The sequence below is a fragment of the Bos indicus x Bos taurus genome, chromosome 5 (assembly GCF_003369695.1).
Source record: "Bos indicus x Bos taurus breed Angus x Brahman F1 hybrid chromosome 5, Bos_hybrid_MaternalHap_v2.0, whole genome shotgun sequence".
In the NCBI taxonomy this organism is placed as follows: Eukaryota; Metazoa; Chordata; class Mammalia; order Artiodactyla; family Bovidae; genus Bos; species Bos indicus x Bos taurus.
In genome coordinates, this window is record NC_040080.1 from 37201965 (window position 1) to 37220176 (window position 18212).

Below are 18212 nucleotides of genomic sequence, written 5' to 3' on the forward strand. Positions count from 1 at the left end.
CAAACACATTCCTCTGCTGAAAGTGTGTATTAGTCGCTCAGCCGTGTCCGACTCTTTGAAACCCCATGGACTGTAGCTGGCCAGACTCCTCTGTCCATGGAATTCTCCAGACAAGAATACTGGAGTGGGTTGCCATTCCCTTCTCCAGAGGATCTTCCCAACCCAGGGATTGAACCTGAGTCTCCCGCATGGCAGGTAGACTCATTACCATCTGAGCCACTAGGGAAGCCCTCTTTTGCTGAATAAGACACACAAAAACATGACTTTTAATTTGACTAGGTTTTATAGTTTATTCCTAATGCTTTTTATTATTTTGTCCAAGAGTGTCACTATTGCTCACAGTTACCAAGGGAGTGATAATTACAATAGCGAACATTTTATATAATTGCTCCCGTGCCTGGTGCTATACTAAACACTTTACGTTAACTCACTTCTTAGCACAATCCTATGAGGTAGTAACCACGATTTTCCTATTTTCAGAGGTGAGGAAACTGAGATGCAATTATACAACTTGCCCAGGGTCATCAGGTTCATAATAGGAAAAGCAGAGATTTGACCCCAGGCCCCTCCAGCTTAAGCACCATGTTACCTCCACAGAGTCCACTGTGGAGAAGGGTGAGGTGCAGCAGAGTCCATCTGCAAAATGTTGTTGGGGGCCCAAACACTGACCTTGCACTGTGAACTCTCCCAGAAACAAATGGCAGCTTATGATTTACAAACTCAGCACCAAGGACGTGTTACAGCTGTTTTTTTTTCTTCCAGGCTTTAGTTTCACAATAAATTAACACTGATCTTAAAGGAACCACATTAAATCTACCTCCCTGCTTTCACTCATTAGAGGAGATGCACAAGTAACAGAAACTGTGGAAGTTGGGACTCCCATGTCCCCTGTCGGGTAGACACCACCCTGTTAATGGCATGGCTCAAAGTCACCGTCCAAGGACGCTGCATGTTAAGTCGTGTGCCCTAAAATCTAACAGCAGAAAAAAAAAAAAAAGTGACCAGTCATAAGTGGAAACACCAGTTCCTCAGCCTAAAATCTCTAAGACTGGGGAGTCCAGCTACTGAGACTAGGCGGCAACAGCAACAAAAACGTGCCTATCAAAAGACAATGCAGTGCGCATTAAAACTACAGGCTGGTATTCACCATCAGGACAGAGAGAAAATACTAGTTATCAAGGAAGTCCTCTACCCAGCTAGCACAGGCTATGTTTATATACCTACTTCCCCCATTCAAAAATCTCAACTTCAATCTCAAGAGCCCTGCACTTGGCTGCGTCCCAGGAGAGGCTGAGCATTTCAATGGGCCCAGGCCCGGAGAGGGGAGAAAGCAGGTGTGAGTTCTAGAACCCAGAAGCCCCCAGGACGCCCCCGAGGCGGGGCGAGTTCCCGTCTGGCACGGCCAAAAGGAAATTACTTCAGCGTAGCGGGGACAGTGAGCTCCTCCCGCAGAGCAAAGCCACACTCCTCCCGCTCGCCTCATCGCCCGAGTCTCACGTCCAAGGCCACAGACTTTTATCGACTGCTCTTACAAACCCGGCCGTGAGGGGCAGGGGCTTGAGAGTCGTAGCGAACAAAGGTGGGGAGAGGAGCCGTGTTGTTTGTGTTGTTTTCTCTTTTTTTTTTCCCCACCTGTAAGGGTAAAAAAAAAAAAAAAAAAATTTTTTTTTTTTTTTTTTTTTTTTTTAATCAAAACAACCCACGGAGAGGCCAACGAGGACTTCGTCGGGCCTGTGTTCGGGCTTCTGAATCACTTCCTCCTTTTCAGATGCGTCTGAGCTCGAGATTACGAAGTTGCTGAGAAAGTCCTGCCTCCACCGGCAGCTTCCTGCGAGCGCGCGAGCCGAGCGCACCGCGCTGTCCGCGGGCACAGAGCCTGCCCAGCTACCCCAGGCGAAGGGGATGAGCTCCGAGGGGACCGAGCGCCAGGGCTCCCCAGCCCGCGCTCCCCGCCCGGAGCCCTGGCTTACCCCAGCGTGTTGATGAAACCGTTGACCGAACCCTCCGCGTACAGGGACACGATGTCCCCTATATAGAGGAAGCTGGACATTTTATCGGACATGCTGCTTCATGCTCCGAAGAAGACGTCCCCTTCTCTTCTCAGCACCCGCGCCGCCCTCTCCGGAGAGCCGCAGCGGCAGAGGCGGAACGGAGCGCCCGCCTGCAGCCCAGAACGGCGGCGGCGGCGGCGGTAGGCACTGCCAGAGGGATAGACCTGCGCCGGGAGAGCTGCCAGGAGCGGAGCCGCAGCTCCGGAGACCCCACGACGCGCGCCGCCGGGACGCCGGGAGAGCCGCAGCCGCCGCCTCTCCGGCAGGTTTCCTGTTCCTTTCAGAACTTTTCTCTCCGACACCTTTGCTCCTCCTCCTTGCTCCTCCGCTCCCGCCTCCGCGAACCCTCCGCGCTCCGCGCGCCTTCGCGGCGGTCCCCACCGCCTGGCCGGAGCTGCTGCTTGCAGAGCCTTTGGGTCCCCTCGGGGAAATTTTTGGACCAGGTGGTGGTGCCCATTGGGCGAAGGGGAGCCGAGGAGCGTGGGGACAAGGAGGCGGAGGCCAATCAGGCAGCGGCGGCAGGGGGCGGAGCCCGGCCAGGGAGGGACGACTTTAGGGGGCGGGGGACCCGGCCACCCGGGAAGCCGCGGCGCGCGCGCACCGAACGCGGGGAGGCGCTGAAGGAGCGACAGAGTGGCCCCCGAGCCGAGAAGCTGTCGCCCGAGAGCCGCCCTGGAGTGGCTAGACTTGGGATGCGACAGTTCCCGCCTGAGAAGGCGAAGGACAGCGGGGTCCAGACCGGTTCCCGCGTCTTAAAGAGGGCGGGGAGCATGAGAATTGGCGATGGGGCGGGCGCGCTGGACCCGAGCAGACTGAGCCAGCCTCACGCCTGAAGATGAAAAGGAGTCAGGGTGGGGTGGGTGCGTGGAATGGGTAATCTGCTGACAGAGGGAGAGAAAGGAGGGTGTTGAAGTAAAGGGAAAAATAGAACTTTTTCAAAATACACAGTAAGGAAAGAAAATATGAGGGAAAAGGAGGGACACAGTGGGGAGGGAGAGGGAAGGGTTTGTCTCCGTGTGGAGTTAGTAGTTTAGGTTTTTGTCTCTAGTATTAATGTGAGGCGTTAGTGAAACTTGACCCGTCAGCAGATGTCCAGGTAGACGCGAGAGAAAAGTCACTGGGCCGAGCCAGCAATTTTTTAGCCAACCATAGGCAGCGAACCTTCTGTTAAACCTCGGAGGCCGCGCCTCCTGCTCTTAATCCCAAACCCAGGTTTAATCTTCCACCTCCGGAGCCCGCTGTCACTCTCTCACTGACAGCCTCGGTTTGTTTCCTTTTTAAAGCTTCTGACTCTTAAAGTACCAACGGTCATGAATGAAACTGGCAGCGGGACACGTTTCCACACCTTCTTGGTTGTTTTTGTAACTCTCGTCTTATCATTTTAAAAGACTTTGGTCCTGTCCTTCCGAAGACCTGGAAAAGGCAAACTTGGGCAGCAGTTAGGACTCTAGACACCCAATCAAAGAATTTCGACCTAAGTAATCCCCCCAGAGCAAGGTTTGCTGAAAGGTGAAGGGACTCAGGGCGGACAAAGAGGTGTGTGCCAAATTGTGCAACTGATGGAAAATTGAATTTAGAGTTCAAGGCTGTCTTACATTTTGAAGATGGTTGACACTTATATAATGGAATGTAAAGCTGGTTCTGCAAAGTTGCTTTAGTCGTGTCGGTTTCTTTACGACCCCGTAGTCTGTAGCCCACCAGGCTTCTGTGTCCATGGGATTCTACAGGTAAGAACGCTAGAGTGGGCTGCCATTTCCTTCTCCAGGGGATCTTCCCAACCCACGAATAGAACCTGTGTCTCTTTTATGTCTCCTGCTTGGCAGGTGATTTCTATTCTGAAGGAATAAGCTTAATATTCAGACGTTTAGAAAGCATGCAAGATAGAGGAGAGTAAAATGTTAGACACAGAATCTAGGAAATGTCAGCACAAAGCCTGTATGTGTTGAGATAAACTGGACCCAGTCATTGTCCTACCATGTAACTGACAGATCTCCCTTTAATTCTGGGTTCTCCTTTGGAAATCGTTACTTAGCAACTTAGAAATGCCTATTATGTGACAGAAACTCTCTTCTGTCCACATGATACAGTATATTAATGTTGGAAGCCTCCCAGGCATTGAACTATTTAAAAGCTTGCAATGGAATTTGATGAAGACCCTGAAAATGGAGGTTTCTGTTTATCCAAGAAGCCCATGGATTACATTCTATGGTTTCCCATGTTGCACAATCCTGTACCAAATATCCAAATGGATGCTCCACTATTATTGGCCGAAGTCATGAATGTTTTTCTTTGTTTCCCCTAGGTACAAACTTACCAGTGAACCAGACATTATAAAACCAGTGCGTTCATACTAATGAACAGGTACAAACCTCAAGTCATATAACCAAGATCAATGTCTTTTTTCCTCCTCACCCATCCCCACCCCCCACCATCCACTGAGGTGTCCTGTATAGTCTGAGACCTGAATCCAGTCACACTTCTGCATTAACATGAAATAGATGGTCAGTCAACCACCGAAGGGTCTTCTGTGCCTTAGCTATTCTGGCAAATCTATCCTTCATTTGCTCAGCTTGGAAACCTCGGAATCATTTTTGACTCCTCTCTCTCATGTCCCACATTCAATTTACCAGCAAATCCTGTCAAATCAGCTTTCAAACTATAAACAAAATCCTACAACCCTGGTCAATGCCTCCATCATCTCCCTCCTGGATCACAGCAGACTGCTCACTGACTTCCCCTCTTCCACCATTGCACCTTTATGATTTATTCTCTACCAAGAAGCCAGACATTTGCTGTTACAATAGAAATTAGATCAAGCCTCTGCTCAAAACATTGCAATGGCTTCCCATCTCAGAGTGAATTCTAAAGTCACTTCCATGGCCTTTAAGGCCCTATATTGATCTTCCCCCTGGGCTGATGTGGTGCAGCTGTGCAGGTACACATACGTGAGCAGCACCTTACGGATGAGTGAGTGGTGAGCAGTCCGCACCTGCACAACTGTTCTGAGAGCCTGCCACCGCATCTCTGACTTCATCTCCCACCACTGACTTGAACCCTTCCATTCCAGCCTCTTGGCCTCCTCACTCACCTTCACATATGCCATAGGAGGGCACTGCACTTGCTGTTCCCTCTGCCTTGTGAGTTTATCCCATGTGTATCTGCAGGGTCCGGTCCTTCTCCTGCTTCAGGTCTCTGCTCTGATGTCACCGTATCACAGGAGACTTTCCCTGACCACCCTGTAAAAAATACTGTCCTCAGCTTCATTTGTTCTGTCTCCCCTATTCTATTTTTTTTAGATTTTTTTTTTTTTAGCACAACATGTTATTTGCTTATTTATTGTCCTGTCTCCTCCCACTAGAATATGAGTTCCAGGATGGCAGAGAATTTGTCTGTTTTCATTCCTGCTTTATTCCACTATTATAAGAGTTCTTGGCACAAGATAAGCAATTAATAAATACATGTTAAATGTGTGGGAGAAAAATCCCCTAGTACAGCTATTGTTATAGAGTCTCAGGGACCTCTGTGAAACTTGCTACCTCCAAGAGTAACCGTACTTCAGTTGGCATGAATGTTCACCCTAATCCCAGATTCCCAAACTTTCTTCAGGATCTATCATTGTCTTCTCTTTGAAGCTAATTGTAGGACAGAGAACCGCATTTAAACCTAATCCTAATTCTAATCCACTCTATACGTACTACTTCTCAACAGGTACCATTAACCATTAATGACTTGGCTAAATCCCACATAAGAAGAGGATGAAGGAAAACGCCGAGTCCTAGATTTACTGAGACTAAAACTGTGGTCATTGAGAAAACCTAAACTTAATGTATCCAGAGTTGACTAGATTTTTACCACCAGTAGAAATGGGCAGTTGAAACAAATTATTAAAGAACAGTTTGGCCTCACATCATACACAAAAATTAACTCAAAACAGACCTAAACATATAAGCTAATGCTATAAAACTCCTATAAGAAAACATAGAGGTGTTGATCTATTCAGAAACCAATACAATATTGTAATTATCCTTCAATTAAAAATAAATAAGAAAAAATTTAGGGGTAAATGTTCATAATATTGAATTTATCAATGGTCTCATAAAGATGGCACCAAAGCCATAAGCAACAAAAGAAAAGATAGATAAATTTGACTTTACCAAAGTTAAAAATTTTGTGTCTCAAAGGGTGCTATCAAGAGAGTTAAAATAATCATATGGGAGAAAGTATTTGCAAATCATATATCTGATAAGGGACTGATAAGATAATAACGAGTGTTGACAAAGATGGAAAAATTGGAATGCTCTATTGCTATTAGAAATTTTGGAAAAAGAGTTTGATAGTCCTTAAAAAAAGTTAAACAAACTTAACATTTGACCCAGCAATTCCCTGGTGGCTCAGAGGGTAGAGTCTGCCTGCAATGTGGGAGACCCAGGTTTGATCCCTGGGTGAGGAAGATCCCCTGGAGAAGGAAATTGCAATCCACTCCAGTATTCTTGCCTGGAGAGTCCCCATGGACAGAGGAGCCTTGTGGGCTACAGTCCGTAGGGTCGCAAAGAGTTGGACACAACTGAGAGACATCACTTTCGCTTTCAGCAATTCCATCTCTACAAATGTATTCAAGAGAAATGAAAGCATATATGTACACAAAAAAATTTTGTACAAAAATATTCATAATAGCTTTATTCATAATAGCCAATGTCCATCATCCATGATGAATGGATAAATACACAGTGGAATGGTACATGGCCATAAAAACTACTGGTTCATATTACAACATAGATGAACCTTGAAAACATTATGCTAAGTGAAAGAAACCAGGCACTAAAGATCGCATGTTATATGATTCTGATTATATGAAATGTGCAAAATGGGCACATTCGTGTAGATTAAAAGTCAATTCGTGGCAACGTCCCTGGTGATTCAGTAGCTAAGACTGCACTCCCAATGCAGGGGCCCTGGGTTCAATTCCTGGTCAAGGAACTAGATCCCACATACTGCAACTAAAGATCCACATGCAGCAACTAAGACCCAGTACAGGCAAATAAATGAATAATAAATATTTTTTAAGCCAATTAGTGGTTACCTATGGCCTGGAAGACAGAGGATGAGACGGCTAGATGGCATCACTGACTCTATGGACGTGAGTCTGGGTGAACTCCGGGAGTTGGTGATGGACAGGGAGGCCTAGCGTGCTGCGATTGATTCATGGGGTCACAAAGAGTCGGACACAACTGGGTGACTGAACTGAACTGAACTGAACTGATGGCCTGGAATGGATAAGAAAGGACACAGGGTTCCTTTTGGGACTGATGAGAAAGCTTTCAAACTTACACTTTTGCTCACTGTATTTTCCCCTTGACCTGTGTTCTTGGTTTCACCTGACACCTACTTTGAGCAACAGTAGCCTCATACTTAGCTGCCAAGACTGGAGAAAAGGTGGTAGGTTACAACTAAAAAGAACTCAATGAAGCTGTAGATGGGGTAAAACACATTACTTGCTGCTGCCGCTGCTGCTAAGTCACTTCAGTCGTGTCCGACTCTGTGCGACCCCATAGACAGCAGCCCACCAGGCTCCCCCGTCCCTGGGATTCTCCAGGCAAGAACACTGGAGTGGGTTGCCATTTCCTTCTCCAATGCATGAGAATGAAAAGTGAAAGTGAAGTCGCTCAGTCGTGTCCAACTCCCAGCGACCCCATGGACTGCAGCCTACCAGGCTCCTCCGTCCATGGGATTTTCCAGGCAAGAGTACTGGAGTGGGGTGCCATTGCCTTCTCCAAAAACACATTATTTAATTCCCCATTAACTGTCTGAATGCACAAACTCAAAATGTCCCATCTTCCAATCAAATCACTTTTGTCATCAATGGCATCAGCAACCTCTTAAGTAATCAGGCACAAGGTCTTAGAGTCACTCTTTTTTCTTTTCTCTACCTACTTTCTTTCCTTTATCTCAAAAAATGTCTCCTCTTTGCCTTCCCCACTTGCTCCGTCCTATACCTGTTGCCTGCTCCCAAGTTTCTGCTCTTCCAGTCTCCCCCACTCACAGTCCTCACAGCAAGCCAGAGCACTCTCCTTACAAGGCTGATCTGATCAAAACTGCTCAAACTTACAGTGACACTCCCCTGTCTACAGAAGAAAGTTTAAAGTCTTTCACCTGCTGGTATGAATATTAGACACTGTGGGCATCAGTCCGTCTAAATGGATTTCCTCTGCTGAGAATATGACACCACCATGTCATAACATTCCACAGTGGTCATTATCTGGTCTCCTCCTTTGATAACTTTAGTTTCTACTCTTCCACTCCTGATAGCCTCGTGGGAAGCCAGACTTCCCCCATATAATCTAGTACTTTTAGCCTCATGATTTTTCTTTTTGTTGACTGCACAGGGTCTTAGTTGAGCCATGCGAAATCTTCAATCTTCATTGCGCCATGTGAGGCCTTTTAGTTGTTGCATGCAAATTCTTAGTTGCAGCATGTGGGATCTAGTTCCCTCACCAAGGATCACACACAAGCCCCCTGCCTTGGGAGCTCAGGGTCTTGGGCACTGGGCCACAGGGAAGTCCCAGTCTTCACGCTTTTGATTGCAATGGTCCCTCTGCCAGAAAATCCCCTTCCTCCTTCCCTCCTCCCACCTCTACAAGCCCAAGCTCCATTTCCCCAGCAAAGTGTCCCAGGTACAGCCAAGGCAAAGTGCCTCTCCCCTCTGAATCCCCATCTCTATATTCACTAGGGAGAGTTCTGTGGATTTGTCCTCTAACAAATATGCTTTAGTCATGTATACAGCCTGCTGTGAAATTTTGGGTTAAAAAAATGCTATGACTTGCCTCCAGGCGCAAGCTGGAATGAGAATAGAAGATGATATAGGGAAGATTGTAGAAGGAGAAGCTGATAGGATTCTCATAGGATTTGTAGGAGAATCTACCACTGTTGAGTGGTAGATCCCAGAGAACTGTCTACTTTTCCTCCATGTCTTCCAGCTTGAGTGGGGTCAACACCACCCCGCCCCCGACAACTCCAGGCATGGGTTCTAACTAGTCTAAACCAGTGCTTCTCAAACTTTAGTGTAAGAACCATCTTAAAACACAGCTCCCTAGGCCCCATCCCATGAAATTTTTGACTTAGCAGGTCTATAGTCAAGTTTACTAGCATTTCTGGAGGAGGTGGTCATGTGTGGAACGGGTGGAGGGAGGTGGGGTAAAACAGACCTTGGTGAGTGGGAAGGCATTGCTGAAAAAATTTTTTCATTTTTATTCTGAACTAATCTCAAACTTACAGAAAAGTTACAAAAGAGTAACTTTTTATGAAGAGCACATCACTTTGACCCAAATTCACATATTTTTATAATTTGCCACCTTTGTTTCGTCTTTCTATACAAACACACACGTACACACATACAATTCATTTTTAGAACCATCTGTCTATAGCTTGCATATATCATGCCCCTTTACCTAGGACTTCATGTGTTCCTAAGAGCAAAGATATTCTCTTCTGTATCTATAATACAGCTATCCAGCTAAGAAAAGTTAACATTGATCTAAAATAATCTACTGTCCATAATCCAGTGTTGTCAACTGTCCTTCATAGCAGGGGCCCTAGCCTTCAGGATCTAATGCCTGATCATCTGAGGTGGAGCTGATGTAAAAATAATAGAAATAAAGTGCACAGTAAATGTAGTGCACTTGAATCATCTCAAAACCATCCCCACCACCCCCAGTCCATGGAAAAATTGTCTTCTACAGAACCAGTCCTTGATGCCAGAAAGGTTGAGGACCACTGCTTGATGGCATTGTTTTCCCTCCAGGACAGAATCCCATGCAGGATCACATACAGCATTTAGCTGTCATATCTCTTCAGTGTCTTGATCTGTACCAATTCTTCAGACATCCTTTGTCTTTAACAACATTGACAGTTCTGAAGAATCAGGCCATTTATTTATAGGATAGTCCTCTGTTTGGTTTTGTCTTGCATTTCTTCCTAACTAGATTAGGTTAAGTGTTTCCAGCTAAAATAGTATTAATACATTAAGTGATGACATATACTTCCTCAGGTGACTTGACCTCAGGAAAGTGGTGTCCATCTGTCCCCTTGTTTATGACTTTAGTTTTGATCACTGTCAAAGTGTTGTCTAGTGGAGAAGAGTTTAGCAATAATCCCAAACCAGGTCTCATTTTAAAGATTGATCCACAAGAAACACCCTTTTAGCTTGGGAAAATTCCACAAATGTAGGCCAATCCCAAAGCAGCAGCAAGTTTGATTTTCCTGCCAAGAATGGTGTCCAACTCATCTCCTGACCTTTAACTTATTTCCAAAGCTAGAGTTTGACATCAGTCTACTGTGTTTCCCTACCTGCAGGGGACAAATTCCAATCTCCCCCAGTGGTGCCTTTGAAGTTCTTCCCAGTAAACTAGATGTGAGAGCCAGTTATCCCTTCACACCCTCCTCCCAATACACACACAAACACACACACACACTTGGATCTTGCCCATGCACTGGGGGTGGGGCAGGACTCATAACACAGCAGCAGCGCACTCCAAAGCACTTCAAAATCATTTATCATCTCCAACAGCCTAGCTCATGTTTCCCTTCACAATTTGCATCTTGGTCTTAATTATTATATTTCAATGTCTCCACTGAAAGTCCTATTTAACATCCTATTAAAATATTCTTCCAACCTCTTAGAGATATTTACACTACCAGCTGTTAAACTGCTCAAATATTTCAGTTCTTGCTTACTTCAATTTGCAACTATTCTTCCTCTAATATAATTTCATGTTCTCAGCTAGATATCAGGACAACAGTCATAACTGTATACCAGAATAATTAAAAATAAAGCGTCACATAGACCTGGTTTGTGTGTGTGTTAGCCACTCAGTCGTGTCCTACTCTTTGCAAGCCCATGGACTGTAGCCACCAGGCTCCTCTGTCCATGGCCTTCTCCAGGCAAGAATACTGGATTGGGTTGCCATTTCCTTCTCCAGGGGATCGTGATCAATCCAGGTCTCCTGCATTACAGATGGATTCTTTATGGTCTGAGCCACCAGGGAAACCTGGTTTAAGTCACTGATTGACTCTCTGCTGACTTTATGCAAATATTCAGCCTCTGATGCCTTATTTTCTTTATCTGTAAAATGAGAACAATAGTACCTGCCTCCTAAAGTCCTTGTGAGATTTAAATTAGAAAATACACTTAACAAGTTTGACATGGTGTTAGTTATTTTTGTGATTACCATTGTCTGAGAGAAAAGCAATATTAAAAGTCATAATAAAATCAAGCCTCAGAGATACTGTGACCTGTGCAAGAAGACAGATCAATGACAAAGTCAACACCAGACCTGTCTCCAGAGAGTCTGAGTCAATAGCTGCTTTATTTACACATCAGCCCCTTCAGTAAACAGTAGGGAATGCCTGATAATCTCTCTCAGGGATATTCGATTCTTTAAAATTTCTTTAAAAGAAAGAAATCTGATTTTTAATGGGAAAATTTCAAACATAGTAGAGAAAATAAATTTTGAAACCAAAGTGGCTAAATTCCCACCCTGGTGCTACAAAACCACCCCACAATGTCCCATGGGAACTCTGCCTTCGACAAGTTTTTATCTCTTCACAGAAGCGGACCAGATAAAGCCCTGAGAGAAAACTGCCGTCTAACACAAGAAGAAGCTGTTGTGCTTATGGTCCGTAGCCTGATAACGAGAAGACATAAAGCAGACCTCTGACTATCCCTCACCTCTTACAGACTTCCCGTACAGAAGTGCAGTTGGGGCAATTAAGGTCCTAAAATGCAAACTAGGAGCAATTTCTCAACGTGTAATCCCATTTTCAGATCCCTTGGGATTTCTGACTTGCTCTTAAAGGTTTACTTCAGGAACTTTAACCTTGTCTTAATGAGTGGAAACAGACTACTAAGCCCAAACTCTTCAAACTGGTAACTGTCAGTGAGAATGAAAGACGTTAAGAGCAAATGTGAGTAGAAAGCAAAGAGATGGGGGAAAGTAATTATATTAATGACTTCTGTATTTGAGTCTCCGAACAGAGCACTTCTCATATATTATCTGAGAACTTCCAAAAGATAATTACCACTTACTATCAGCCCCATTTTACAGCTGAAGAAACTGAGTCTAAGAGAAGTTAAGGAACCAACCCAAGGGCACCCAACTAGTGGGAGAAAAGAGAAAACAGCACCATAATTCAGAAAAGGGCAAAAACAGGGAGAATGAACTCAAGGAGAACTTCCTGAAGTCTCTTTTTGACCTGACCTTTCCCAAATCTGCCTTGGCTTCCTCTCACGTGTGTCCGTACTATAAACTGTCATATCGTCATTTCTCAGTATCTGGGGGATTGGTTCCAAGAGAACCCATGGATACCAAAATCCCCAGATGCTCAAGTTCCCTCCCTATTAGTGGGTTTTGCATCTGCAGTTTTAACCAACACCCAGGCATATACACACACCCGTGTAAAGTTGTACCATATACACAAACCGTGGTTGGCTGAAAATTTTAGTTTAGTGCTTTTAGAACATCACATGACATCTTAAGATAAAAATAAATTCAGGAGAATGTAGTTATTCAATAAAAAACTCAAAAATGAAATTTTAATGTTTATAAGTATGTATAAGGGATTTCTGAATTTACATGTGCATTGATATAAAACATAAAGTATAATGTCAAGTAGATTCAATTCATACAACTGTAAAATATTATTACAGTAAAATAATATTACAGTCAAAATTCTAATAAAATTTAAAAGAAAACAAGATGGGCAAACTATATGCAACAAATGTTATAGGCAAAATGTTGGATGTAGGCAAGAAATGAAAGTAATATAATAGTGAGATGTCATTTCTCATAATAGCAAAAAATATTTTTTAATTATAATAACCAATGCTGATAGTGAAAGAGCCAATCTCATATCTTTACAGCCATTTTCAATGACAATATAGATCCAAGGAGTATATCCTGAGGAAATAATTCTATATATGAAAAATACTTTACTCACAATTTTTTGTCATAGTATTAATAATAATAAATATTGGAAGCAAAGCAAATATTGAGCAATAACAAATCAATGATGTAGAAGTAGTAGCTAACATGGTGTATGCCAATGATTCTTATTAAGAATATGTAAAATATATAAAAAGATTCATGTCAAGATTTACAAGTAGGATCAAAGTTCTATATTGAGTTTGGTCACTAAAATGTCAGGGGAAAACAACATACTAGAAAAAAAGACTTGTATGGTAAAACTAGGACTAATTTTCTCTACTTTCCTGATGTTTTAGAAAGTTTGTATTTTTTAAAATGAAAAATAAAAATCACAGCAATAAATAACACTTCTTTTTAAATGGAAAAATTTCTAAAGAAACTCTGAGAAAGATTTTTTCAAAGTTTCAGTTGACACAATAGAGTGAAGGCAGAACAGGAGAAAATGGAAATACCAGATTCAGTCATGCAGAAGACATGCCTAGGACGTCAGCTTTTGATTTTGGTTTCTTACTTAACCTTTTCTTGTTAAGGCATATTTTTAAGAAAGTGTTTATCAGAGTCTTTGTACTGAAATTACAAGCAGAGGATATATAGCTGCTTGGCATTTCAGTAATTCGTTTTTGGCTGGCCCAGTGTCTCCTAGAGGGCCTCCTAGGAGGGGCACGAGTAGTAAAGAACCTGCCTGCCATTGCAGGAAACAAAAGAGGCGTGGGTTCAATTCCTGGGTCAGGAAGATCCCCTGGAGGAGGGCATGGCAACCCACTCCAATATTCTTGCCTAGAGAATCCCATGGACAGAGGAGCCTGGTGGGTTATAATTTATGGGGTTGCAAAGAGTTGGACACAACTGAGCAACTAGGCATGTACACGTGTCTCCTGGCATCTTTCAGAACATCTCAGTAGACAAAGATGCCAAGTGGAAATCCAAGAAGCCTGTAGAATTCAAATCCACCCTTCTTGGCAAAAACAGATTTAAGATTGGAATGTAGTTCTCTATGACAACCTTATCAGTGTTTGGAGTCTGGTTATTTCTGGGTACCAGGTAACAGGAAAGTGTTGCAACTAAACCTGTGACCATTTTTGCCTTAGTTCTGGGCCTTGGGCTAAGTCAGGATTTGGCTAGGCTCACCATTACAATCAATCTCTGCTTATCAAACCGGAGCAGACTTGATATTGAATAAAACTTGCCGTAAATGACATAAAAATATTCTTTTTTTTTTGTCATTATATAAAACTCTAAACTGAATAAGAGATTTTGAGAGATACTCAAATAAACAGGCCTAAACTCAGCTCCCCCAAACTCTCCCAAATTATATTGCATCTTCTCTTAAGAATGCCTGAGGGCTATTGTATAAAGCGAATCTAGTATTTTTCATATGGAAGTAGGTTTACACTAGACAAAAGCATTCCTTCAAATATTGCAACCATCACGGCCACTTCACACAGACTTTCATTTCCCTGAAGAGATGAACACCTGGCTCAAATGTCACTTCCTGTCCATGTTTGTGTGTGGATGAAGATATAACATAACACCAGGTTTTGAATACATGCTCACTTCCTTCTAGTCTGTCAATTTCTGAGAGAAGGTGTAAGCAGCAGTGGGTAGAACTAGAGGATGAGAAGGGAACATGCTAGAACTTTTAAGACAACTTGTTAGCAACATCTGTTCTATTTGCTTCTAACGAACATGCAATTCCTTCATTCTCACAACATTTGAAATACTCTCCCCTAGAGTCATTGCATAATGGTTCATGTCTCTAATGTTAATATTTCTTAATGTATGCCGTCTCCCCCAACGCAGCCATACACAGTGCCATATAAAGTTGTACCATACTGGTTTTCTTAGCAGCTATGTTACAAGTCTACATTAACTATACGTTGTATTCTTAGAGTTGAAAAATCATTTGTCTTTAAAACAGAAATAGATTCACATATGTAGAAAACAAACTTATTGTTACAGGGTGGAGGAAGGGGTAGGGAGGGATAAACTGGGAGATTGGAATTGATGTATACACACTATTATATAAAAAATAAATAACAAATAAGGACCTACTGTATAGCAAAGAAACTATTCAATACTCTGCAATGACCCATATGGGCAAACAATCTAAAAAAAGTGGATGTAGGTATAACTGAATCACTTTGCTGTACAGCAGAAATTAACGCAACTTTGTAAATCAACTATACTCTAATAAATTTTAAAAAACATAATCGAAAAGAATATGAAAAAGACAGGACTTCCCTGGTGGTCCAGTGGCTAAGACTCCATGCTCCTAATGCAAGAGGCCCAGGTTCGATCCCTGCTCGGGGAACTAGATAGATCCCACGTGCCATAACTAAGAGTTCTCATGCCGCAACGAAAGATTCTGCATGATACAATGAAGATCGAATGTCTTGAGTGCAACAACTAAGACCCAGTGCAGCCATATAAACAAATAAACATTTTTAAACAGAATATGAAAAAGAATATATGTGTATATAACTAAAGCACTTTGCTGTATAGCAGAAATTAACACAACATTGTAAATCAACTATAATAAAATTTTTAAAAGAAAAAGTAGTCATTTGCTTTTTGTCATGAGTATTTTCTTCCAATTTAATATTCATCTTTTTCCCCACGGATTTTCTTATTGTTGACATAGTCTTAGACCAAAAGGCAAGGAGGTAGAGAGAGAGGGGAGCACTTATTGTCTCTGCTTTCACCATCACTGCAACACAACCCACCAATCCACGTGACATAGTCTAACCTGCACCATTCATGTTTACTTCTGATACATCTTTTGACCTTTGCCAAGTGCTCTGATAAAGTTTATGTTGGTTTAGAGGTGTTCATGTTTCTACACTTCTGTATATTCATCCACTTCTTCCACTAACTTGTTGAAAGTCTCAGCTTTCCTGTTTCCCCAAGCTGAGTCTCCCTGTGTTCTTTTCCTCCATGGCCAGGTCAGTTTGTACACAGGCACTGGAAACATAAAACTAATTGTGTGTCATTCACCTGACAGTGTTCTTATAAAGCAAATAGACATGAACATTTAAATGCTTTAAATATAGCAGTTTATTCAGTTAATGGGACATCCTGGGAGTCATTTTACTCATCAGCAAATATTCATGGAGCACCTACGCTATCATGTTACATGGTAGTTATCCAACAGTGACAAAAAAGTGTTTCTGCCCTCAAGGAGTTTGATCCAAACATCATTTAGAAAATGCCAACCTATTTTTGTAAGTTATGTAGAACTGGATAGGCATTAAAGAAAAAGAAAAAATTGAGAGTAATATTTTACGAACTATGCAGTATACTGCATATACTTGTATACTGCAGTATACTCGTATACTATCTTGCTTGAAGACTGAGTTCTAAAATCAGAATTAAGGTGAAAAGTTGAGTAAAATGAAAAATGTTACCTTTTGAGCATTTGACTCTCTTAAAGAGGTGGGAATATCAGACCACCTTACCTGCCTCCTGAGAAACCTGTACTTGGGTCAAGAAGCAACAGTTAGCATGAGACATGGAACAATGAACGGGTTCAAAGTTGGAAAACAGTATGTCAAGGCTGTATATTGTCACCCTACTTATTTAATTTATATGCAGAGTACATCATGCGAAATGCCAGACTGGATGAAGCACAAGCTGAAAAGATTACAACACCCTAATGGCAGAAAGCGAAGAGGAACTAAAGAACCTCTTGATGAAGGTGAAAGAAGAAAGTGAAAAAGTTGGCTTAAAACTCAGCATTTAAAAACCAAGATCATGGCATCCAATCCCATCACTTCATCGCAAACAGATGGGGAAACAATGGAAACAGTGGCAGATTTTACTTTCTTGGCCTTCAAAATCATTGTGGATGGTGACAGCAGCCATAAAATTCAAAGATGCTTGCTCCTTGGAAGGAAAGCTATGAACAAACCTAGACAACGTATTAAAAAGCAGAGACATCACTTTGATGACAAAGATCCATGTAGTCAAAGCTATGGTTTTTCCAATAGTCATGTACCGATGTGAGAGTTGAACCATAAAGAAGGCTGCGCACCAAAGAATTGATGCTTTCGAACTGTGGTGCTGGAGAAGACTCTTGAGAGTCCATTGGACAGCAAGGAGATCAAACCAGTCAATCCTAAAGAAAATCAACCCTGAATATTCATTGGAAGGACTGATGCAGAAGCTCCAATACTTTGGTCACCTGATGCGAAGAGCCGAGTCATTGGAAAAGACCCTGATTCTGGGAAAGATTGAGGACTGGAGGAGAATGGGGTAGCAAAGGACGAGATGGTTGGATGGCATCACCAACTCAATGGACATGAATTTGAACAAACTTCGGGAGATGGTGGAGGACAGAAAAGCCTGGTGTGCTGCAGTCTATGGGATTGCAAATAGTGAGACACGACTTAGCGACTGAACAACGACAAAGAGCTGTCACATGCTCATGCTTCCAAGGGTCTCATGCTACTGAAACAGAGAAAAGCAGTTCCCTTCTCCTGCTACCCCAGCAGCAACATTCAGTACGAGGCAGCAAAATTCCCTCCTCTACTAAAATGGTTGTTTTCCTCTTTTTTTTAACAAGACATTAAAATCTAAATTAAATTTGGGTATATTTCAATATCACAATAAAAATTAAGCTCCTGAATGTGAAATGTACAGTGTGGAGAATATGGTTAATAACTGTAATATCTTTGTATGGCAACATTGTAATTAGACTCATTATGGTGATCAATTTGAAGTGTACAGGAATATCAAATCACTATGTTGTGTAACAGAAACTAATATAGTGCTATGGTTCAATTATATTTCAAAAGCAAACACATTCATAGAAAAATAAATCAGATTTGTGGCTACCAGAACCGGGGTGGTATGTAGGGGAACTGGATAAAAGCAGCCAAAAGGTATAAATCTTCAGTTATAGGATAAATAAGTATGAGGAATGTAATGTATAATATGATGTGATTAAATATAATTAACACTGTTGTAATGCTATATATAAAAGTTGTTAAGAGTAAATTCTGAGTTCGCAATACAACAAACACCAATCTTTTTCTAGTTCTTCAATTTTGTACTTATATGAGATGATAAATGTTCATTAAGCTTACTGTGGTAATCCCTTCATGATGAAGGTAAATCAAATCATTATGCTATACATCTTAAATGCATACAATGCTGCATGTCAGTTATATCTCAATAAAACTGG

The 18212-nt window shown here is 42.4% G+C and overlaps 1 protein-coding gene across 1 annotated transcript in view; it reads right to left on the reverse strand.

The window, feature by feature from the left end:
• Window positions 1-2437, reverse strand: part of ITPR2 (inositol 1,4,5-trisphosphate receptor type 2) — a 589478-nt gene extending 587041 nt beyond the window's left edge. The window contains exon 1 of the mRNA XM_027541575.1: window positions 1971-2437. Coding sequence (XP_027397376.1) covers window positions 1971-2062 — 92 coding nt within the window. The 5' untranslated portion in view covers window positions 2063-2437. The remainder of the gene's footprint in view (window positions 1-1970) is intronic.
• Window positions 2438-18212: the final 15775 nt, after the last annotated feature.